This window comes from Hyla sarda, chromosome 9 (assembly GCF_029499605.1).
Source record: "Hyla sarda isolate aHylSar1 chromosome 9, aHylSar1.hap1, whole genome shotgun sequence".
NCBI lineage: Eukaryota > Metazoa > Chordata > Amphibia > Anura > Hylidae > Hyla > Hyla sarda.
In genome coordinates, this window is record NC_079197.1 from 154,664,499 (window position 1) to 154,690,382 (window position 25,884).

The following is a 25,884-nucleotide window of genomic DNA, read 5'->3' on the forward strand; positions in this document are numbered from 1 at the left end:
CAGTTGATTTAAAAAAAAAAAAAAAAAAAGTTTTCCACCAGAGTACCCCTTTAACCCCTTAAGGACATAGCGTTTTTCCGTTTTTGCTCTTTCGTTTTTTCCTCCCTCCTTACCTTTTAAAAATCCTAACTCTTTAAATTTTGCAGCTAAAAATCCATATGATGGCTTATTTTTTGCGCCACCAATTCTACTTTGTAATGACAACAGTCATTTTACCCAAAAATCGACGGCGAAACGGAAAGAATAATAATCGTGCGACAAAATGGAAGAAAAAACGCCATTTTGTAAATTTTGGGGGCTTCTGTTTCTACACAGTACATTTTTCATTAAAAATGACACCTTATCTTTATTCTGTAGGTCCATACGATTAAAATGATACCCAACTTATATAGGTTTGATTTTTTTTATTACTTTGGAAAAAAAATCATAACTACATGCAGGAAAATGTATAAGTTTAAAATTGTCCTCTTCTGACCCCTATAACTTTTTTATTGTTCCATGAACGGGCCGGTATGAGGGCTAATTTTTTACGTTATTTTGGACTTTTGAATTTTTTTGCGCATACGCCATTGACCATGCAGTTTAATTAACAATATTTTTTTATAGTTCGAACATTTACGCACACGGCTATACCACATATGTTTTTATTTACACCGTTTTTTTTATGGGAAAAGGGGGGTGATTCAAACTTTTACTAGGGAAGGGGTTAAATGATCTTTAGTAACTTTTTTTGTTCATTTTGATTTTTGCAGTGTTATGGCTCCCATAGGGTCTATAACACCGCACACACTGATCTTTTACACAGATCACTGCAAAGCCATAGTTTTTCATTGATCAGTGTCATTGGCGGTTGATTGCTCAAGCCTGGATTTCAGGCTTGCAGCAATCAATCGCCGTTCGGAAGCGCAGGAGGCAGGTAAGACACCCTCCTGCTGCATCCCAGCTGATCGGGACATCGCTAAAATCGCAATGTCCCGATCAGCCCGACTGAGCTGCCGGGATGCTTTTACTTTTACTTTTAGACGCGGTGATCAACTTTGATCGCCGCGTCTAAAGAGTTAATGCCGGACATCTGCCGGAACGGCGATGTCCGGCATTAGCCACTGGGTCCTGGCTGCTGATAGCAGCCAGGACCGTGCGGGTATGATGCAAGCTCAGCTCCAGAGCTTGCTTCATAACCCTCCTATGTCGCAGCGCCGTAAAAACCCAGCGTTCTGCGACAAGGGATTAAGCTAACCGGATCTCTATGATCATTCGCTACAATGTATCAATCTGGAGTCGGGATTCTTTTGCTCACAGAGCATTGCCTGGACTGGATGTAATTGTATTTATTGAAAGGGGGCTAGGTTTGCTTCCTCTCATTATAAATAAGTGTTCTTAGCCAAACATCTTAACCCCTTAAAGAATACCTGTCAGATCGCACAAAAAATAAAAATATTATGTTACTCAGTACCTAATCCTGACCATGCACATCTAATTTTTATGCCTCTATCACCTATATTTACTGTTACGCCGAGCGCTCCGGGTCCCCGCTCCTCCCCGGAGCGCTCGCTTCACTCTCCCCGCTGCAGCGCTCCGGTCAGATCCACTGACCCGGGGCGCTGCGATTCCGCTTCCAGCCGGGATGCGATTCGCGATGCGGGTAGCGCCCGCTCGCGATGCGCACCCCGGCTCCCGTACCTGACTCGCTCTCCCTCGGTCCTGTCCCGGCGCGCGCGGCCCCGCTCCCTAGGGCGCGCGCGCGCCGGGTCTTTGCGATTTAAAGGGCCACTGCGCCGCTGATTGGCGCAGTGATTCCAATTAGTGTCTTCACCTGTGCACTTCCCTATATCACCTCACTTCCCCTGCACTTCCTTGCCGGATCTTGTTGCCATTGTGCCAGTGAAAGCGTTCCTTGTGTGTTCCTAGCCTGTGTTCCAGACCTCCTGCCGTTGCCCCTGACTACGATCCTTGCTGCCTGCCCCGACCTTCTGCTACGTCCGACCTTGCTTCTGTCTACTCCCTTGTACCGCGCCTATCTTCAGCAGCCAGAGAGGTGAGCCGTTGCTAGTGGATACGACCTGGTCACGACCGCCGCAGCAAGACCATCCCGCTTTGCGGCGGGCTCTGGTGAAAACCAGTAGTGACTTAGAACCGATCCACTAGCACGGTCCACGCCAATCCCTCTCTGGCACAGAGGATCCACTACCTGCCAGCCGGCATCGTGACAGTAGATCCGGCCATGGATCCCGCTGAAGTTCCTCTGCCAGTTGTCGCTGACCTTACCACGGTGGTCGCCCAGCAGTCACAACAGATAGCGCAACAAGGCCAACAGCTGTCTCAACTGACCGTTATGCTACAGCAGTTACTACCACAGCTTCAGCAGTCATCTCCTCCGCCAGCTCCTGCACCTCCTCCGCAGCGAGTGGCCGCTCCTGGTCTACGCCTATCCTTGCCGGATAAATTTGATGGGGACTCTAAGTTTTGCCGTGGCTTTCTTTCCCAATGTTCCCTGCATCTGGAGATGATGTCGGACCTGTTTCCCACTGAAAGGTCTAAGGTGGCTTTCGTAGTCAGCCTTCTGTCTGGAAAAGCTCTGTCTTGGGCCACACCGCTCTGGGACCGCAATGACACCGTCACTGCCTCTGTACACTCCTTCTTCTCGGAAATCCGAAGTGTCTTTGAGGAACCTGCCCGAGCCTCTTCTGCTGAGACTGCCCTGTTGAACCTGGTCCAGGGTAATTCTTCCGTTGGCGAGTATGCCGTACAATTCCGTACTCTTGCTTCAGAATTATCCTGGAATAATGAGGCCCTCTGCGCGACCTTTAAAAAAGGCGTCAGGAGCTCCGCCAAGATATGGACTCTGTTCGCACGAGGCGTTTCTTCTCCTCGGCTCCTCTCTCCTCTGGTCCCCTGCAATCTGTTCCTGTGCCTCCCGCCGTGGAGGCTATGCAGGTCGACCGGTCTCGCCTGACACCTCAAGAGAGGACACGACGCCGCATGGAGAACCTCTGCCTGTACTGTGCTAGTACCGAACACTTCCTGAGGGATTGTCCTATCCGTCCTCCCCGCCTGGAAAAACGTACGCTGACTCCGCACAAAGGTGAGACAGTCCTTGATGTCTACTCTGCTTCTCCACGTCTTACTGTGCCTGTGCGGATGTCTGCCTCTGCCTTCTCCTTCTCTACTGTGGCCTTCTTGGACTCCGGATCTGCAGGAAATTTTATTTTGGCCTCTCTCGTCAACAGGTTCAACATCCCAGTGACCAGTCTCGCCAGACCCCTTTACATCAATTGTGTAAACAATGAAAGATTGGACTGTACCATACGTTTCCGCACGGAGCCCCTTCTAATGAGCATCGGATCTCATCACGAGAGGATTGAACTTTTGGTCCTCCCCAATTGCACCTCGGAAATTCTCCTTGGACTTCCCTGGCTTCAACTTCATTCCCCAACCCTGGATTGGTCCACTGGGGAGATCAAGAGTTGGGGGCCCTCTTGTTCCAAGGACTGTCTAAAACCGGTTCCCAGTAACCCTTGCCGTGACTCTGTGGTTCCTCCAGTAACCGGTCTCCCTAAGGCCTATATGGACTTCGCGGATGTTTTCTGCAAAAAACAAGCTGAGACTCTACCTCCTCACAGGCCTTATGATTGTCCTATCGACCTCCTCCCGGGCACTACTCCACCCCGGGGCAGAATTTATCCTCTCTCTGCCCCAGAGACTCTTGCCATGTCTGAATACGTCCAGGAAAATTTAAAAAAGGGCTTTATCCGTAAATCCTCCTCTCCTGCCGGAGCCGGATTTTTCTTTGTGTCCAAAAAAGATGGCTCCCTACGTCCTTGCATTGACTACCGCGGACTTAATAAAATCACGGTTAAGAACCGCTACCCCCTACCCCTCATCTCTGAACTCTTTGATCGCCTCCAAGGTGCCCACATCTTTACTAAATTGGACTTAAGAGGCGCCTATAACCTCATCCGCATCAGAGAGGGGGATGAGTGGAAAACGGCATTTAACACCAGAGATGGACACTTTGAGTATCTGGTCATGCCCTTTGGCCTGTGCAACGCCCCTGCTGTCTTCCAAGACTTTGTTAATGAAATTTTTCGTGATCTGTTATACTCCTGTGTTGTTGTATATCTGGACGATATCCTAATTTTTTCTGCCAATCTTGAAGAACACCGCCAGCATGTCCGTATGGTTCTTCAGAGACTTCGTGACAATCAACTCTATGCCAAAATTGAGAAATGTCTGTTTGAATGCCAATCTCTTCCTTTTCTAGGATATTTGGTCTCTGGCCAGGGACTACAAATGGATCCAGACAAACTCTCTGCCGTCTTAGATTGGCCACGCCCCTCCGGACTCCGTGCTATCCAACGCTTTTTGGGGTTCGCCAATTATTACAGGCAATTTATTCCACATTTTTCTACCGTTGTGGCTCCTATCGTGGCTTTAACCAAAAAAAATGCCGATCCCAAGTCTTGGCCTCCTCAAGCGGAAGACGCCTTTAAACGACTCAAGTCTGCCTTTTCTTCGGCTCCCGTGCTCTCCAGACCTGACCCTTCCAAACCCTTCCTATTGGAGGTTGATGCCTCCTCAGTGGGAGCTGGAGCTGTTCTTCTACAAAAAAATTCTTCCGGGCATGCTGTCACTTGTGGTTTTTTTTCTAGGATCTTCTCTCCGGCGGAGAGGAACTACTCCATCGGGGATCGAGAGCTTCTAGCCATTAAATTAGCACTTGAGGAATGGAGGCATCTGCTGGAGGGATCAAGATTTCCAGTTATTATTTACACCGACCACAAGAACCTCTCCTACCTCCAGTCTGCCCAACGGCTGAATCCTCGCCAGGCCCGGTGGTCTTTGTTCTTTGCCCGATTTAATTTTGAGATTCACTTTCGTCCTGCCGATAAGAACATTAGGGCCGATGCTCTCTCTCGTTCCTCGGATGCCTCAGAGGTTGAACTCTCTCCGCAACACATCATTCCACCTGACTGCCTGATCTCCACTTCTCCTGCCTCCATCAGGCAAACTCCTCCAGGAAAGACCTTTGTTTCTCCACGCCAACGCCTCGGAATCCTCAAATGGGGTCACTCCTCCCATCTCGCAGGTCATGTGGGCATCAAGAAATCTGTGCAACTCATCTCCCGCTTCTATTGGTGGCCGACTCTGGAGACGGATGTTGTGGACTTTGTGCGAGCCTGCACTATCTGTGCCCGGGATAAGACTCCTCGCCAGAAGCCCGCTGGTTTTCTTCATCCCCTGCCTGTCCCCGAACAGCCTTGGTCTCTGATTGGAATGGATTTTATTACTGATTTACCCCCTTCCCGTGGCAACACTGTTATTTGGGTGGTCGTTGATCGATTCTCCAAAATGGCACATTTCATCCCTCTTCCTGGTCTTCCTTCAGCGCCTCAGTTGGCTAAACAATTTTTTGTACACATTTTTCGTCTTCACGGGTTGCCTACGCAGATCGTCTCGGATAGAGGCGTCCAATTCGTGTCTAAATTCTGGAGGGCTCTCTGTAAACAACTCAAGATTAAATTAAATTTTTCTTCTGCATATCACCCCCAGTCCAATGGACAAGTAGAAAGAATTAACCAGGTCTTGGGTGATTATTTGCGACATTTTGTTTCCTCCCGCCAGGATGACTGGGCAGATCTCCTTCCATGGGCCGAATTCTCGTATAACTTCAGAGTCTCTGAATCTTCCTCCAAATCCCCATTTTTCGTGGTGTACGGCCGTCACCCTCTTCCCCCCCTCCCTACCCCCTTGCCCTCTGGTCTGCCCGCTGTAGATGAAATTTCTCGTGACCTTTCCATCATATGGAGAGAGACTCAAAATTCTCTCTTACAGGCTTCATCACGCATGAAGAGGTTCGCGGATAAGAAAAGAAGAGCTCCTCCCGTTTTTTCCCCTGGGGACAAGGTATGGCTCTCCGCTAAATATGTCCGCTTCCGTGTCCCTAGCTACAAGTTGGGACCACGCTATCTTGGTCCTTTCAAAATTTTGTGTCAAATTAATCCTGTCTCTTACAAACTTCTTCTTCCTCCTTCTCTTCGTATCCCTAATGCCTTTCACGTCTCTCTTCTTAAACCACTCATCCTCAACCGTTTCTCTCCCAAATCTGTTCCTCCCACTCCTGTTTCCGGCTCCTCGGACATCTTCTCTGTCAAAGAGATCTTAGCTTCCAAAAAGGTCAGAGGGAAAACTTTTTTTTTAGTGGACTGGGAGGGTTGTGGTCCTGAAGAGAGATCCTGGGAACCTGAGGACAACATCCTAGACAAAAGTCTGCTCCTCAGGTTCTCAGGCTCTAAGAAGAGGGGGAGACCCAAGGGGGGGGGTACTGTTACGCCGAGCGCTCCGGGTCCCCGCTCCTCCCCGGAGCGCTCTCTTCACTCTCCCCGCTGCAGCGCTCCGGTCAGATCCACTGACCCGGGGCGCTGCGATTCCGCTTCCAGCCGGGATGCGATTCGCGATGCGGGTAGCGCCCGCTCGCGATGCGCACCCCGGCTCCCGTACCTGACTCGCTCTCCCTCGGTCCTGTCCCGGCGCGCGCGGCCCCGCTCCCTAGGGCGCGCGCGCACCGGGTCTTTGCGATTTAAAGGGCCACTGCGCCGCTGATTGGCGCAGTGATTCCAATTAGTGTCTTCACCTGTGCACTTCCCTATATCACCTCACTTCCCCTGCACTTCCTTGCCGGATCTTGTTGCCATTGTGCCAGTGAAAGCGTTCCTTGTGTGTTCCTAGCCTGTGTTCCAGACCTCCTGCCGTTGCCCCTGACTACGATCCTTGCTGCCTGCCCCGACCTTCTGCTACGTCCGACCTTGCTTCTGTCTACTCCCTTGTACCGCGCCTATCTTCAGCAGCCAGAGAGGTGAGCCGTTGCTAGTGGATACGACCTGGTCACGACCGCCGCAGCAAGACCATCCCGCTTTGCGGCGGGCTCTGGTGAAAACCAGTAGTGACTTAGAACCGATCCACTAGCACGGTCCACGCCAATCCCTCTCTGGCACAGAGGATCCACTACCTGCCAGCCGGCATCGTGACATTTACTATAAAAATCTCTCTTTTCATTAACTTACTGTGTTAGAAATCCTCTCAGGGGAAGGGGGCGTGTCCCTCTTTGTGGTGGTGGGAGGTGATTGGTGTGTGGTGGAAGGGGGCGTGTCCCTTCCTTGTGGTGGTGGAATTTGATTGGTGTGTCTGTTCATGTAGCCTTGAACAGGAGGCATCTCTTGTCCATGACTCATGGAGAAGCTGATGCTGCTGCAGGACTGGTGAGTGTCCCAGTAGGTATGGGGACCCCTAGTGGTGGGATATTCAGGAGCCATTTTCTTTATTAAATATAAAAACATATGTAAAGGGATATTCCACTGGGAAACATTTTCTTTTTAAAACAACTGGTGCCAGAAAGTTAAACAGATTTTAATTACTTCTGTTAAAAAAATCTTAATCCTTCCAGTTCTTATCAGCTGCTGTATACTACGGAGGAAGTTCTTTTATTTTTGAATGTCTGTTACGCCGCGCGCTCCGGGTTCCTGCTCCTCCCCGGAGCGCTCGCTACACTCTCGCTCCCGCAGCGCCCCGGTCAGATCCACTGACCGGGTGCGCTGCGATACCGCCTCCAGCCGGGATGCGATTCGCGATGCGGGTGGCGCCCGCTCGCGATGCGCACCCCGGCTCCCGTACCTGACTCGCTCTCCGTCGGTCCTGTCCCGGCGCGCGCGGCCCCGCTCCCTAGGGCGCGCGCGCGCCGGGTCTCTGCGATTTAAAGGGCCACTGCGCCGCTGATTGGCGCAGTGGTTCTAATCAGTGTGTTCACCTGTGCACTCCCTATGTATACCTCACTTCCCCTGCACTCCCTCGCCGGATCTTGTTGCCATTGTGCCAGTGAAAGCGTTCCCTTGTTTGTTCCTAGCCTGTGTTCCAGACCTCCTGCCGTTGCCCCTGACTACGATCCTTGCTGCCTGCCCCGACCTTCTGCTACGTCCGACCTTGCTTCTGTCTACTCCCTTGTACCGCGCCTATCTTCAGCAGTCAGAGAGGTTGAGCCGTTGCTAGTGGATACGACCTGGTCACTACCGCCGCAGCAAGACCATCCCGCTTTGCGGCGGGCTCTGGTGAAAACCAGTAGTGACTTAGAACCGGTCCACTAGCACGGTCCACGCCAATCCCTCTCTGGCACAGAGGATCCACCTCCTGCCAGCCGGCATCGTGACAGTAGATCCGGCCATGGATCCCGCTGAAGTTCCTCTGCCAGTTGTCGCCGACCTCACCACGGTGGTCGCCCAGCAGTCACAACAGATAGCGCAACAAGGCCACCAGCTGTCTCAACTGACCGTGATGCTACAGCAGCTACTACCACAGCTTCAGCAATCATCTCCTCCGCCAGCTCCTGCACCTCCTCCGCAGCGAGTGGCCGCCTCAGGCCTACGACTATCCTTGCCGGATAAATTTGATGGGGACTCTAAGTTTTGCCGTGGCTTCCTTTCACAATGTTCCCTGCACTTGGAGATGATGTCGGACCAGTTTCCTACTGAAAGGTCTAAGGTGGCTTTCGTAGTCAGCCTTCTGTCTGGAAAAGCTCTGTCATGGGCCACACCGCTCTGGGACCGCAATGACCCCGTCACTGCCTCTGTACACTCCTTCTTCTCGGAAATTCGAAGTGTCTTTGAGGAACCTGCCCGAGCCTCTTCTGCTGAGACTGCCCTGCTGAACCTGGTCCAGGGTAATTCTTCCGTTGGCGAGTACGCCGTGCAATTCCGTACTCTTGCTTCAGAACTTTCCTGGAATAATGAGGCTCTCTGCGCGACCTTTAAAAAAGGCCTATCCAGCAACATTAAAGATGTTCTGGCCGCACGAGAAATTCCTGCTAACCTACATGAACTCATTCATCTAGCCACTCGCATTGACATGCGTTTTTCCGAAAGGCGTCAGGAGCTCCGCCAGGATATGGACTTTGTTCGCACGAGGCGTTTTTTCTCCCCGGCTCCTCTCTCCTCTGGTCCTCTGCAATCCGTTCCTGTGGCTTCCGCCGTGGAGGCTATGCAAGTTGACCGGTCTCGCCTGACACCTCAAGAGAGGACACGACGCCGCATGGAGAATCTCTGCCTGTACTGTGCCGGTACCGAACACTTCCTGAAGGATTGTCCTATCCGTCCTCCCCGCCTGGAAAGACGTACGCTGACTCCGCACAAAGGTGAAACAGTCCTTGATGTCAACTCTGCTTCTCCACGTCTTACTGTGCCTGTGCGGATATCTGCCTCTACCTTCTCCTTCTCCACTAAGGCCTTCTTGGACTCCGGATCTGCAGGAAACTTTATTTTGGCCTCTCTCATCAACAGGTTCAACATCCCAGTGACCAGTCTCGCCAGACCTCTCTACATCAATTGCGTTAACAATGAAAGATTGGACTGTGCCGTGCGTTACAGCACGGAACCCCTCCTAATGTGCATCGGACCTCACCACGAAAAAATTGAGTTTTTGGTCCTCTCCAATTGCACTTCCGAAATTCTCCTTGGACTACCCTGGCTTCAACACCATTCCCCAACCCTGGATTGGTCCACAGGGGAGATCAAGAGTTGGGGTCCCTCTTGTTTCAAGGACTGCCTTAAACCGGTTACCAGTACTCCTTGCCGTGACCCTGTGGTTCCCCCTGTAACCGGTCTCCCTAAGGCCTATATGGACTTTGCGGATGTTTTTTGCAAAAAACAAGCTGAGACTCTACCTCCTCACAGGCCTTATGACTGTCCTATTGACCTCCTCCCGGGTACTACTCCACCCCGGGGCAGAATTTATCCTCTCTCTGCCCCAGAGACTCTTGCTATGTCTGAGTACATCCAGGAAAATTTAAAAAAGGGCTTTATCCGCAAATCCTCCTCTCCTGCCGGAGCCGGATTTTTCTTTGTGTCCAAAAAAGATGGCTCCCTACGTCCTTGCATTGACTACCGCGGTCTTAATAAAATCACGGTAAAGAACCGCTACCCTCTACCTCTCATCTCTGAACTCTTTGATCACCTCCAAGGTGCCCACATCTTTACCAAACTGGACTTAAGAGGTGCTTATAATCTCATCCGCATCAGAGAGGGGGATGAATGGAAAACGGCATTTAACACTAGAGATGGACACTTTGAGTATCTGGTCATGCCCTTTGGCCTGTGCAACGCCCCTGCCGTCTTCCAAGACTTTGTTAATGAAATTTTTCATGATCTCTTATATTCCTGTGTTGTTGTGTATCTGGACGATATCCTGATTTTTTCTGCCAACCTAGAAGAACACCGCCAGCATGTCCGCATGGTTCTTCAGAGACTTTGTGACAATCAACTTTATGCCAAAATGGAGAAATGTCTGTTTGAATGTCAATCTCTTCCTTTCCTAGGATACTTGGTCTCTGGCCAGGGACTACAAATGGATCCAGACAAACTCTCTGCCGTCTTAGATTGGCCACGCCCCTCCGGACTCCGTGCTATCCAACGTTTTTTGGGGTTCGCCAATTATTACAGACAATTTATTCCACATTTTTCCACCATTGTGGCTCCTATCGTGGCTTTAACCAAAAAGAATGCCAATCCTAAGTCATGGCCTCCTCAAGCGGAAGACGCCTTTAAACAGCTCAAGTCTGCCTTTTCTTCAGCTCCTGTGCTCTCCAGACCTGACCCATCTAAACCCTTCCTATTGGAGGTTGATGCCTCCTCAGTAGGAGCTGGAGCAGTCTTTCTACAAAAAAATTCTTCCGGGCATGCTGTTACTTGTGGTTTTTTTCTAAGACCTTCTCTCCGGCGGAGAGGAACTACTCCATCGGGGATCGAGAACTTATAGCCATTAAATTAGCACTTGAGGAATGGAGGCATCTGCTGGAGGGATCAAGATTTCCAGTTATTATTTACACCGATCACAAGAACCTCTCCTATCTCCAGTCTGCCCAACGGCTGAATCCTCGCCAGGCCAGGTGGTCTCTGTTCTTTGCCCGATTTAATTTTGAAATTCACTTTCGGCCTGCCGATAAGAACATTAGGGCCGATGCTCTCTCTCGTTCCTCGGATGCCTCGGAAGTAGAGCTCTCTCCGCAACACATCATTCCTCCTGACTGCCTGATCTCCACTTCTCCAGCCTCCATCAGGCAAACTCCTCCAGGGAAGACCTTCGTCTCCCCACGCCAACGCCTCGGAATCCTCAAATGGGGTCACTCCTCCCATCTCGCAGGTCATGCAGGCATCAAGAAATCCGTGCAACTCATCTCTCGTTTCTATTGGTGGCCGACTCTGGAGACGGATGTTGTGGATTTTGTGCGAGCCTGCACTGTCTGTGCCCGGGATAAGACTCCTCGCCAGAAGCCCGCTGGTCTTCTTCATCCTCTGCCTGTTCCCGAACAGCCTTGGTCTCTGATTGGTATGGACTTTATTACAGACTTACCCTCATCCCGTGGCAACACTGTTGTTTGGGTGGTCGTTGATCGATTCTCCAAGATGGCACATTTCATCCCTCTTCCTGGTCTTCCTTCTGCGCCTCAGTTGGCAAAACAATTTTTTGTACACATTTTTCGTCTTCACGGGTTGCCCACGCAGATCGTCTCGGATAGAGGCGTCCAATTCGTGTCTAAATTCTGGAGGGCTCTCTGTAAACAACTCAAGATTAAATTAAACTTTTCTTCTGCTTATCATCCTCAATCCAATGGGCAAGTAGAAAGAATTAACCAGGTCCTGGGTGATTATTTACGGCATTTTGTTTCCTCCCGCCAGGATGACTGGGCAGATCTTCTACCATGGGCCGAATTCTCGTATAACTTCAGAGTTTCTGAATCTTCTTCCAAATCCCCATTTTTCGTGGTGTACGGCCGTCACCCTCTTCCCCCCCTCCCTACTCCCTTGCCCTCTGGTGTACCCGCTGTGGATGAAATATCTCGTGATCTTTCCACCATATGGAAAGAGACCCAAAATTCTCTCTTACAGGCTTCATCACGCATGAAGAAGTTTGCTGATAAGAAAAGAAGAGCTCCCCCCATTTTTTCTCCCGGAGACAAGGTATGGCTCTCCGCTAAATATGTCCGCTTCCGTGTTCCCAGCTACAAATTGGGACCACGCTATCTTGGTCCTTTCAAAATTTTGTGCCAGATTAATCCTGTCTCTTATAAACTTCTTCTCCCTCCTTCTCTTCGTATTCCTAATGCCTTTCACGTTTCTCTTCTTAAACCACTCATCATCAACCGTTTCTCTCCTAAACTTATCTCTCCCACTCCTGTCTCCGGTTCTTCAGACATCTTTCCTGTAAAGGAGATACTGGCCTCCAAAAAGGTCAGAGGAAAAACCTTCTTTTTGGTTGACTGGGAGGGCTGTGGTCCTGAAGAGAGATCCTGGGAACCTGAGGACAATATCTTAGATAAAAATCTGGTCCTCAGGTTCTCAGGCTCCAAGAAGAGGGGGAGACCCAAGGGGGGGGGGTACTGTTACGCCGAGCGCTCCGGGTTCCCGCTCCTCCCCGGAGCGCTCGCTACACTCTCGCTCCCGCAGCGCCCCGGTCAGATCCACTGACCGGGTGCGCTGCGATACCGCCTCCAGCCGGGGTGCGATTCGCGATGCGGGTGGCGCCCGCTCGCGATGCGCACCCCGGCTCCCGTACCTGACTCGCTCTCCGTCGGTCCTGTCCCGGCGCGCGCGGCCCCGCTCCCTAGGGCGCGCGCGCGCCGGGTCTCTGCGATTTAAAGGGCCACTGCGCCGCTGATTGGCGCAGTGGTTCTAATCAGTGTGTTCACCTGTGCACTCCCTATGTATACCTCACTTCCCCTGCACTCCCTCGCCGGATCTTGTTGCCATTGTGCCAGTGAAAGCGTTCCCTTGTTTGTTCCTAGCCTGTGTTCCAGACCTCCTGCCGTTGCCCCTGACTACGATCCTTGCTGCCTGCCCCGACCTTCTGCTACGTCCGACCTTGCTTCTGTCTACTCCCTTGTACCGCGCCTATCTTCAGCAGTCAGAGAGGTTGAGCCGTTGCTAGTGGATACGACCTGGTCACTACCGCCGCAGCAAGACCATCCCGCTTTGCGGCGGGCTCTGGTGAAAACCAGTAGTGACTTAGAACCGGTCCACTAGCACGGTCCACGCCAATCCCTCTCTGGCACAGAGGATCCACCTCCTGCCAGCCGGCATCGTGACAATGTCCTTTCTGCCTAACCACAGTGCCCCCTGCTGACACCTCTGTCCATTTTAGGAACTGTCCAGAGTAAGAGAGGTTTGTTGTGTGGATTTGCACCTACTCTGGACAGTTCCTAAAATGAACAGAGGTGTCAGCAGAGAGCACTGTGGTCAGGCAGAAAGGAAATTAAAAAAAGAAAAGAACTTCCTCTGTAATATACAGCAGCTGATAAGTACTGGAAGGATTTCTCTAACAATTCAGAGAATCGGCCAGATGGGCGTAAACTTAATTTTAATAATGGGAGTAAGAAACAGTAAGAAACTGCAAAAACATTGTGTGGTCAGGGTGTGCCCTAAGCTTTTTAATGAAAATGCAATCTCATTTTCTGGAGGTTGCCCATTGGTCCTCCTTAACTGCTCAATACATCTGACATCAGAAAGGACTATTACCCACTGTATAACTGCTTAGATGCCACAGTCTATTGCCTGCAGCATCAAAAGGGCTAAACATCAACAATCTGAGCTATTGCCAAACAGCTGAAACCTTCCATATATGTAGCTGGCTAAGCTCCTGAGCCTGCTGTAAACTCCTATAGTTCCCACATTATACTGTAAATTGATAACCAAATTATACTACACCTATTAATACTGTATGGTTAAAGGTTGTTCCTAGATAACGTCCTAGAAATTGAGGACTTTTCCCGATACCTCTATAGTTTTATAAGTTGTAAAATAAGCTTTCTGACCAACTTAGACCAACTTAGATGTTAGGCAAATCTCGGTGATGTCGGCATCCTATTTTACAGATACTAAGGAGATCCGACTGAGATCTACATAAGAAATTTTCGGTAGTGACCAGTGATATTAAGTAATTTAATCCAATGTGATTCAGTGTTACACAATAAAACATGGAGGTGATAAGTATTCATAACAACTGTGTGTAATTGTGTTTTGTGTAACACATTTCATTTATTTTCTAGATTCCTGACCTGAATGCTACAATCCCATATTATAATGTATCCTGCAGCATTGATGATTTCCGTAACAAGGTTTACTCTACTGCCTACTCAATGTTTACAGTATTTGGTCTTATCGGTAATATCTTTGCTTTAGTTGTCCTGATAAAGACCTACAGCCAGAGAACAGCTTTCCACATCTACATGCTCAACCTTGCCATCTCCGATCTGCTGTTCGTCTGCACCCTTCCATTGAGAGTGGTCTATTACGTCAGCAAAGGACACTGGTACTTTGGAGATTTCCTATGTCGAATTACTTCCTACGTCTTCTACGTGAACTTGTATTGCAGCATTTTCATTTTGACGGCAATGAGCGTCACTCGCTTTCTGGCAATAGTGTACCCAGTTAAAAATCTCAAACTGGTGTCTGAAAGGAGAGCAAAGTGGGCTTGTGTTGTAATATGGCTCTTTGTCACACTGACAAGTTCCCCGTTTCTAATGAGTGGGTCATATTTAGACTCCCAAACCCAAATGCCCAAATGTTTCGAGCCACCGCCATCTGCCGGTAAGAAAAAAATGGTGCTCACTCTCAACTACATTTCCTTCGTCATTGGTTTCCTTATTCCATTTATTGTAATATTGGTGTGCTACACCATGATCATAAAGACTTTGCTCAAGAACCCAATGACCAAACAGCAGTCTTCAAGAAAGAAGGCTATTCGAATGATTATCATTGTCATGACTGTGTTCTTCCTAAGCTTTATGCCGTATCATATCCAACGGGCAATTCACCTTCACCAAAACAAGAACTGCAGTAAAGAGACCTTATGGGAACAGAAGAAGGTGGTGATAACCTTGGCCCTTGCAGCCTCCAATTGCTGTTTTGATCCTATGCTTTACTTTTTCTCTGGTGAAAACTTTCGAAGGAGACTTTCGACCTTCAGGAAGCACTCTGTCACAAGTATGGCAGTGGACAATAAAAGAAAAAAGTCAGATGGCCTACATGACAGGTCTGAGATCTTTGCTAATTCGGAGAAGCAGGACAGTGATGAAAGTTAGATCCTTTCTTCAGATTTACATTTGAACATCTGACCACCCCTATGTCAATGACGCAACAATTGAGATAAATGGGGTCATGGTGCATGCCTAAAGAGTCATGCGTAGCTTCATCCATGAGAAGACTGGAGCATGTCCTGGCCGTGAGAAGGAACCTTCTATGCCTCAAGCTTTTCTAGATGCATGCCATAGAGTATCCTCCTGTTGTTAAAGAACAAAAGCATTTTCTGGTAGACTACTACCTTAAGAATAAGCTCAATAAGCTACATTTGTGGATGACGTATGCCACTAACTTCTCCAAGATCTTCTTCTCCATTGGATTATATTGAAGGTTTCAAATTAAAGGGGTACTCCAGTAGAAAAAAATAAATTTTAAATCGACCGGTGCCAGAAAGTTACAGTTCCAGTACTTCTCAGCTGCTGTATGCTCCACGGGAAGTTCTTTTCTTTTTGAATTTCTTTTCTGTCTGACCACAGTGCTCTCTGCTGACACCTATATCCATGTCAGGAACTGTCTTGAGAGAGCTGGAGAGGTTGGCTATTGGGATTTGTTCCTGCTCTGGACAGTTCCTGACATGGACAGAGGTGTCAGCAGAGAGCGCTGTGGTCAGACAGAAAATAAATTGAGAAAGAAAAGAACTTCCTGCACACAGCAGCTGAAAAGTACTGGAAGGGTTAAGATTTTTAAATAGAAGTAATTTATAAATCTGTTTAACTTTCTGGCACCAGTTGATCTAAAAGAAATTGTTTTCCACTGAAGTACCCCTTTAAGCCATTCTATTTTAAACGTTACTCAGGTGCAATATTCAGATGTTGCAATGGATCGCTTAGATCAGGGGTCTCAAACTGTGGCCCTCCAGAAGTTGTGAAACTTTAACTCCCAGCATGCCCGGACAGCCAACGGCCTCAGTTTGACCACTGGACCAATTGTAAAGTCTTACAGTAGCATTGCATTGTGTCTTTGTTTGGTGGAGACATTTGGGATAAGTAACTATGCATTTCCTGTGGAATGTCTCTCCGTTAAGTGTTAAGAGTTGATTTTCGGGAATCTTGAAAGAACTTCAAAGAAACAACGGACTTTGAGAAACTGTCAAACATCTTTGGTATTGTTGCTGTCATTTTTTATGTTTATAATGGAAAGTGAAAAGATTGTAAATATTTGCATATCTTGGCTATACCACACAAGCGCAATTTTTTGCTGTAGTGATGTGAATCCAGTTCGCATAGCTGTCAATGTAAATACTGCAGCCTAGTTGTAAAAACATGTTATAAAATGAGGACATCAACATTGATAAATATGGACCAAACTAAATCTACTAATGTAGATAATGCCATTACAGTGGTCCCTCAACATATGATATTAATTGGTTCCAGGAGAACCATCATATGTTGAAACCATCATATGTCGAGTACATATGTCTATGTAAAAATGGTAATTGGTTCTGGGGCCTCGGAACCATTGTATGTTGAATACATATCTCTATGGGAAACTGCTAATTGGTTCTGGGATGACCATTGTATGTGGAGTGTATGGGGAGTGTTTAACAAACCAGGGTGCCTCCAGCTGTTGCACAACTACAACTCCCAGCATGCATGTACAGCCATTGACTATCTGGGCATGCTGGGAGTTATAGATTTGCAACAGCTGGAGGCACACTGATAGGGAAAACATTGATGTATGGGTTGTATTGTGTGTATATGTATTGTATGTGATGTGTGACATCACATACAGTACTGTACAGTTCTTTAAATACCTTCAGGGGGGACAGAATGTCCTCCATTACCATCCTGCCGACTACAGCTCTATAGGAAAGGAAGGGGAGGGCGCCAGCAGCTCATTGGATGCCTGCAGCAAGATGCTGCAGGCTATTGGCTATAGCTGCACTGGGGGGCGGGGCTTACACAGAGCTCACAGTGGAAGCCTGTATGAGGTAGCAGGACAGCATGTGAGTAACAGGAGGCAGAACGGGGCACACAGGGACATTAAACAACTATCTGTCAGTTGGTGAAGTTGTCAGCGCTGTCAGATAGCTGTTTGAACGATGGCCCCGACACATAGCAGCATCATATGTTGATGCTGCCTTCAACATACGATGGGCTCTGAGAGGCCATCATATGTTGAAATGATCATATGTCGGGGCCATCATAAGTCGGGGGGTCACTGTATATGTATAATTGTAATATACATTGATTTCAATTTTTTTTATATTTTTAAGTGAAAAAATGCTGTCCCTGCAGCTACTCCCTGTGTGTCTCTAGGAAAAGTCCAAATACAGGAAGTGAGGGCAGGACAAGCAGGGCTTTGTGCAGGCTCCTGGCTTGTCAATCATCCTGCTGTGTGAGTCGGGAGCATGTCACAGAGCCCTGCTTGTCCTCAGTGTACAGAGCCCTGCTTGTCCTCAGTTTACAGAGCCCTGATTGTCCTCAGTGCAAAGAGCCCTGCTTGTCCTCAGTGCACAGAGCCCTGCTTGTCCTCAGTGTACAGAGCCCTGCTTGTCCTCAGTGTACAGAGCCCTGCTTGTCCTCAGTCTACAGAGCCCTGCTTGTCCTCAGTGTACAGAGCCCTGCTTGTCCTCAGTGTACAGAGCCCTGCTTGTCCTCAGTGTACAGAGCCCTGCTTGTCCTCAGTGTACAGAACCCTGCTTGTCCTCAGTGTACAGAGCCCTGCTTGTCCTCAGTGTACAGAGCCCTGCTTGTCCTCAGTGTACAGATCCCTGTTTGTAAGCTGTAAAAATGTATTTTCCTTGTGGTGGTACTACATAGGAAGTGAATACTTATTGGGGGGAATTCTCTGTCACTTAGAAAAACTTTGACATTTCAAAAGTTTTGATTAGTCTTGGTTTCAGGGCTGAGACTCATACCAATCAAAAGAACCTGCTCAGAGAAATGTGTTGCATTGCTGTTTATTTCACCGTCTTGTAGCTATCTTTGTCTTGTTGCTCCATTATAAGTCTATGGAGCAGTGAGACAAAGACGGCTAAGAGATGAAGAGTGAACAACATTGCCACATACTTTTCTGTGTTTGTTCTCCTGATCGGTATGAGTCTGAGCACTGAGACCCAGACTGAGCAAAAATTTTTTACATGTTTCTGTGACATATCACGAGTGACAGCGACACTTTAAGGTCTGTGTCGCATGCCATGATACCAAATATGTTTGTTTGTTTGATTTTTTGTTTAAATTTTTTATATTAAAACAAAAAATGGGAAAGAGGGTGCTTTTTGTATTGTTAAAATGTATTTATTTGTTTACACTTTTAAAGTCCTCATAGGGGATTATTTTAAGCACTCACTGGATTGCTTATACTGATGAATGTTATGCTTGATCAGCACTCATTTTATATAGCCATATCCTGAGACCTCTCCTTACATCCTTTAAGGCCTCATTATGTACATTATTTTGCATGAAGAGGTTAAAGTAGTCGACTCACCACAAACTCTGTTCATCAGAGAATCATCACTGTAGTAGAAATATAGTATTTCATAGTGGTCAGCCAGGTGAATAGTTGGAGGAGTCGAGTCTGCTAGAGTGGGAGCTGTCCACAGTTCTACTCTTTGGTACATAGACGGGGCCCTAAAAGGGGACCCCCTTCTGTATCCTAATAGGATACAGAAAGGTTCCTTGGAAATAAACAGATAAATTTAACTTAAAGAAGTTTTTCAATCCCAATATATTCTTGGCTGATTTTTAGGATAGGTCATCAATTACTGATCAATGGGGTGCTTACACAGTTATTTGCCTGAGCCATGGATATACAGAGAAACAGAGATGGAGCTCAGCTATTAATGAAATTTATTGGAATTAAGATCCAGCAATCCAGAAAGGCCAGTATACAGAGAGCAGCTACTTTGAGCCCTCTGTTACATAGAACAAGGAGAAGTGCAGCCCTGAGCTCACCCACAACCCCTTTTGCTGCATGCTTGAGCATCCACCCTATGCGTCGGACTCCTAACTGGGTGACGGCCCCTGCTCTGAACAAGTGCAGGGCATAGTGAGGTCAAACACAAAAACACACCATCAGTTAGGTCAGGGGGGAAGCCAGAAAACAAAGGGTAAGCCAAGGAACAGACCAGGGAGCTAAGACAAGTGAACAGTAACCAGATGAGCAGACAGAAAGAGCAAGGTCAGACAGGCCAAGTTAGAACCAAGTCATGCAGTACCAAATCAATGAGCAAATGGGTAGTCAGGTTACAAGTCAAATGATCAGGCGTACAAGAAGACAGTATAACTAATGCAGGTATAAGGATCTAGTGCAATAAAATGAAGCTAGCCTATGACTTAAACAGCCCACCCTAGGAGGCGGTGATATCAAGGCCTGATACCATTGGCACATAATATACACCTCCTGATTGGCTCAAGCGATGCAGCAGATCAACAGACTACGGGTTTGAGATATTGCCAGAACCAAACACGCTTGTTACCCTCTGTTTCCCTGTTTCCCAGTGTATTCTGCAGCCGCTGCTGGGGCAAACAACCCCAGCAGTTATTGGTGTGGTACTGGGTGTTGTACTGGGTATTGGAACCACATTGAATATTTATGAATTTCCTAAAACTTGGCCATAAAATATGTTCTGACTAGAAAACCCCTTAAAGGGCTATTTCAGGATCTAAGCTTTTATATAAAATGTCTGATCGCGGGGGTCCCTCTGCTGGGACCCCCCCTGGGATCTCCCTGCAGCACCCGCATTGTATGCGGAACTGCATCTTCAGTGTCGGAAACGTCACGCCATGTCCCCTCCATTCATGCCTATGGGAGGGGGCGTAACGGCCATCACGCCCCCTCCCATAAACATGAATGGTGGGAGCGTGGTGGGATGTCACGGAGGGGGCGTGAAGTTACGTGATAAAAGGGGTATTCTAGGATAAAAGCTTAGATCCCAGAATACTTTAAGGACTTGCACTATCTTGTTTGTCAGAAAAATATTACTATAAATGCTATAGATCTTCATTCACATGATTAGTGTGGATCTCAATAGACCTCTACTGTTCAGTTAGTTCTCACCTATCAGTTGTGAATTTCTGGTTCATAGGGGGGGGGACTTTTTCAAGGGGGGGGTTCACGCTACGGAATTTCCAAGTGGAATTACACTCTGAAATTAGGCTCAGAAATTCTGGGGCAGCCCCATTGTTCTTTAATAGCTTGATGCATTTTGCTTGCTACAGGAGCTTAGTCATAGGCTGCCTATGATTAAGCACCTGTATCTAGCAAAATGTGTCAGGCTATTGCTGTACTGGATGTTATTTATGTAACTTCTTTTACTTGAAGAAATAAAATATTATTTTTTTTCTAAAGAATCCTTCCGTTGGACCTTTTCCTTTTGCTTGTTGGAGTATGGTGGATAATGTCCCCACCTATCTGTGCAGGTGAGGGAAAGTATTACAGGTGTGCTGGCTACATCAAGTTAATGGGAAACTTTGTGTATTTTATTATTTGTATATTATTATTTTGTATATTATTCATCCCATCATTGAAGGGGTATCACACAAAAGTCTTGACTATGCCAATGTCCTGCTAAGACTGAACCGTCATCATGAATTTACCTGTTTTAAACCATTGTTGAACAGAATCGTTGCTTGAATCGATGTTGCGGGTTGTGATATTTTTGTGACATAATTTGCAGCATAACTGTATTGTATCATTTAATTTTCGACTAAAAATCATTAAACATTATCTAATTTATGAATTTGTATTGGTCACCAATACTGAGTTGAAGAGTTAAATTATTTTTGTTATAAATTTAAAACCAGTCATTCAGAGTCAGAGTTCTTTAATATGTACTAAACTTAATGTAAAATTACTATGTAAGGCTGGGTTCACACTACGTTTTGTCCCATACGGGAGCGCATACGGCAGGGGGGAGCTAAAAGCTCGCGCTCCCGTATGTGACCGTATGCGCTCCCGTATGTCATTCATTTCAATGAGCCGACCGGAGTGAAACGTTCGGTCCGGTTGGCTCATTTTTGCGCCGTATGCGCTTTTACAACCGGACCTAAAACTGTGGTCAACCACGGTTTTAGGTCCGGTTGTAAAAGCGCATACGGCGCAAAAATGAGCCGACCGGACCGAACGTTTCACTCCGGTCGGCTCATTGAAATGAATGACATACGGGAGCGCATACGGTCACATACGGGAGCGCGAGCTTTTAGCTCCCCCCTGCCGTATGCGCTCCCGTATGGGACAAAACGTAGTGTGAACCCAGCCTAAGCGTATGGATCAGTGGTGAGGGACGGGAAAGCACTATGTAGTGATAATGTTGTAGAGGCTGCCATAGGACCGGACTCACATTAAAGTCTAAGATAAAGCTAATTCATGGGAAGCATAAAAAAAAAGCCCAAAATGAATTAATTTGATTTTATCTACTATGAGGGGAAACGTATGTAAGTGTTTTTACTGTTTATTAAAGCTGTTCATGCTAATAACTGGATTATTCAGTATTTCATTATTTATATAAACACCATACTCACTGATATTTCTGTGGCCAAGAAAATTTTCATTATAAGAATGCATACTGTTAGCTCTATGGATGCATTAAAGGGGTACTCCTATGGAAAACTTTTAAATCAACTGGTGCCAGAAAGTTAAACAGATTTGTAAATCACTTCTATTAAAAAATCTTAATCCTTCCAGTACTTTTTAGGGGCTGTATACTAAAGAGAGATCCAAAAAAGAAATGCATTTCCTCTGATGTCATGACCACAGTGCTCTCTGCTGACCTCTGCTGTCCATTTTAGGAACTGTCCAGAGCTGGAGAAAATTCCCATAGGAAACCTATGCTGCTCTGGACAGTTCCTGAAATGGCCAGCAGAGGTCAGCAGAGAGCACTGTGGTCATGACATCAGAGGAAATGCATTTCTTTTTTGGATTTCTCTTTAGTATACAGCCCCTAAAAAGTACTGGAAGGATTAAGATTTTTTAATAGAAGTGATTTACAAATCTGTTTAACTTTCTGGCCCCAGTTGATTTAAAAAAAAAAATTTCCACGGGAGTACCCCTTTAATGACCAAGCCCAATTTCAAAATCTGACATTCGTCCACTTATTTTGTAATAACTTTGGAACTCTTTCACTTATGAAAGCGATTCTGAGATAGTTTTTTCGTGACATATTGTACTTTACATTAGTGGTAAATTTTGATTGCTATATTTAGCGATTTTTTTAAAGAAATAAACCAAAATTTTAGCAAAAAAAAATAAAAAATTAGCATTTTTCTAGATTTGATATTTTCTGCTCGTACGAAAAATAGTCATGCGGCACCAAATTAATGATTAATTCACATCAACAATATGTCTACTATACATTCCAATTATTTGATAAACATTCTTTTACTTTTTTAGAATGTTAGAGGGTTTATAAATTTAGTAGCAATTTTCCCGATTTTCAATAAAATTGCTAAATCATATTTTTCAGGGACCAGTTCAGTTCCGAAGTTAAATTGAGGGGCCTGTATGTTAAATACCCCCATAAATCACCCCATTTTATAAACTGTACCCCTTTAAATAGTCAGAATGACATTAAAGAAGTTTATTAACCCTTTAGGCGTTTCACAGTTTCACATTTAGGCGTTTTAAAAACAAAGTGGACGCGAAATTTTTTAATTTTCATTTTAATCAATTTTTTTTTCTGTAACACAGTAGGTGCTGACAAAGAAATAAAACTCAAGATTTATTCCCTGAATTAATACTTAGAAATATCCCATATGTGGCTTTTGTGGGCTACGTGTCTCTCACAAAGGCATCAGACCTGAAGGTGTGCTGTGTGGATTTTGGGGCATCCTTTTAGTTTAGGATATTTTGTTGGCATCATATAAAATTACAGGGGCCTTGGGGTGCAAAAATATTTTTGGGAGACAAGTTGACGCTTTCATTGGTACCATACTGGAGTACATGTGACACTGATCGTTTTTTATTAAATTTTTTATGAGGCGTTATACATTAAAAAAAAATCTATTCTGCGGTTGTATTTTATTTTTATGTTTTAGGTTGTTCATGCGGTATAAATGACATGTTAATTGATAAGATTATGGCGATACCAAATTTACATACCGTATTTATCGGCGTATAACACGCATTTTTTAGGCTAAAATTTTTAGCCTAAAGTCTATCTGTGTGTTATACGCCGATAAGCCGCTGCAGTTCAATTATTTAAACCGGGCGCTTTAAATCAATGAACTGCAGTGGCTTTTGCGGGGCCAGAGACCTGCCGTCGCTGCCCGCTTCTCTGCCCCTGCCTATCCTGGGGTCCAGAGACCGCCGCCGCCACTGCCCCATTGTCTACCCCATCCCGGTTTTATAATTACGGTACCTGTTCCACGCTGCTTCTGGCTCTGGCGGTGTCCTGCATTGTTGCTATGCGCTGCGCAATGACGAGTGACGTTTTCAACGTGACGTCACAGTCAGTGTCCCGGCACACAGTGACAGCTAAGGACGCCTCCCGAGCCAGAAGCAGCGTGGACCCCGGGAACAGGTAATTATAAAACCAGGGATGGGGGAGGTAATGGGGCAGCGGCGGCGGCAGTATCTGGATAGCCAGGGGGAGAGAAGCAGCGGCAGCAGGACTCTAGACCCCAGGAAAGGAAGGGGGAGAGAAGCGGGCAGTGACGGCGGTCTCTGACCCCGCAAAAGCCGCGCTTCTACGGGGTCAGAACAGTCTATCAGGGTATACACATGCACACACACGCACCCTCATTTTACCAAGGATATTTGTGTAAAAAAAATTTTTTTACCCAAATATCCTTGGAAAAATGAGGGTGCGTGTTATAGGCCGGTGCGTGGTATACCCCAATAAATACGGTACTTTTTTTTTTTACATTTTAGTTCATTTCTGGCATAAAAACTATTTATTTTTTAAATCACGGCATTCTGTGAGCTGTAACTTTTTTATTTTTTCACTGTCACAATTGTGTGAGGACTCTTTTTTTGCGGGACATGTTGATGTATTTCGGGGGACTATTTTGGGGGGTGTATTATACACCTATATAATTTATCTTATTATTTTTTATGTTTTTAAAAAGATTTTTTCTTTTTTTTTTTCACATTGAGGCGTGATACAATAAATAAGGAAATTCAGAGACAGGGACTGGCAGGAAGGTTTTGGCTGGCAGCAAGGTACGTGGTAAGGAAATGTAGAAAAACAGTACTGGTACACCGTATAGACAGGACACTGCAAGGTACGCTTTCTCAATGGCTACAAGGCACCAAGATCTGGCAGGGGTCAAGAGGAAGTGCAGACACTTTATGGGGTCCGGCAAGGAAGGACCAATTACCGGTGCACTGGCCCTTTAAATTTCAGAGAGCCAGCGCGCACCTTAGGAAACGGGTATGCCCACGCCGGCAGTCAGATGAAGCAGAGGAGCCAGGAGCGCGGTGAGGTAAGTAACAGCTGGCTAACTGAGTACGACCGCAGCCGCAGCGCGACTCATGACAATATTTCCTCTGTCCGTGTCCAGTCTGATACCAACTTATTATTTCAATACAAGTGATCAGCCCATCCAATGCCGGGAAAGTGAACTGACAAGGTGAAGTGACAAAACATATGTAAAACCCAGCAAACAAAGAAAGGAAACCTCTTCAAAGCTATTGTAATTAAATAGAACGAACACCCCGATATCTCACCCGTTGTTTTCCACTTCCTCAGGATCCCATGACTGTCTTTATTCCTCTGCCAGATGGCGTCATTTATCCTGTTCTTTCACTTGAAAGTAGAAGCATTTAATGTTTCTTATTGTTTCCCCCACTTCCACCTCATTTTCCTTGGGAATCTATATATATAAAACTCAATGTGTATGTATGGATGTGTGTTTGTGTGTGTGTGTGTGTTTGTTCCAGCATCACGTCCAAACGGCTAAAGATATTAAAGGAGTTATCCAGGAAAAAACTTTTTTTTTTATATCAACTGGCTCCAGAAAGTTAAACAGATTTGTAAATTACTTCTATTAAAAAATCTTATTCCTTTCAATAATTATCAGCTGCTTCAGTTGAGTTGTTGTTTTCTGTCTGGCAAAAGTGTTCTCTGCTGACAGCTCTGCTTGTCTCTGGAACTGCACAGAGTAGAAGAGGTTTGCTTTGGGGATTTTCTTCTAAACTGGGCGGTTCCGGAGACACGTGTCATGAAAGAGCACTTAGACAGAAAAGAACAACTCAACTTCAGCAGCTCATAAGTACTGAAAGGATTAAGATTTTTAATGGAAGTCATTTACAAGTCTGTGAAGTTTGCAAGAACAGATACAGCACCAGGCACTGCTAATCCAATATATCAGCCTCAATGCATGGGGTGAAAAGCGCTGCTGTGACCTTAAAGGGGTAGTCCAGTGGTGAAAAACGTATCCCCTATCCTAAGGATAGGGGATAAGTTTGAGATCGCGGGGGGTCCGACCGCTGGGGCCCCCTGCGATCTCTCTGTGCGGGGCCCCGGCTCTCCGCCGAGATAGCGGGTGTCGACCCCCGCACGAGGCGGCGGCCGACACGCCCCCTCAAAACATCTCAATGGCAGAGCCGGAGATTGCCGAAGGCAGCGCTTCGGCTCTGCCATAGAGTTGTATTGAGGGGGCTTGTCGGCCGCCGCCTCGTGCGGAGGTCGACACGCCCCCTTCCCGCGGGCTGTCGGGGCTCCGTACAGGAGATCACAGGGGGCCCCAGCGGTCGGACCCTCCGTGATCTGCAACTTATCCCCTATCCTTAGGATAGGGGATAAGTTGCTCACCACTGAGTCACCACTGGACTACTCCTTTAAAGGCGGACCTTCCTGGCTACGTGGAGGTGCAGACCAAACAGG

At 46.8% G+C, this 25,884-nt stretch overlaps 1 protein-coding gene across 6 annotated transcripts in view; it reads left to right on the forward strand.

Moving 5' to 3' along the window:
* Positions 1–15,682, forward strand: part of CYSLTR1 (cysteinyl leukotriene receptor 1) — a 79,769-nt gene extending 64,087 nt beyond the window's left edge. For all 6 annotated transcript variants that reach the window (XM_056538903.1, XM_056538899.1, XM_056538898.1 and 3 more), the window contains one exon: positions 14,084–15,682. In XM_056538903.1, coding sequence (XP_056394878.1) covers positions 14,084–15,118 — 1,035 coding nt within the window. In that variant the 3' untranslated portion in view covers positions 15,119–15,682. The remainder of the gene's footprint in view (positions 1–14,083) is intronic.
* Positions 15,683–25,884: the final 10,202 nt, after the last annotated feature.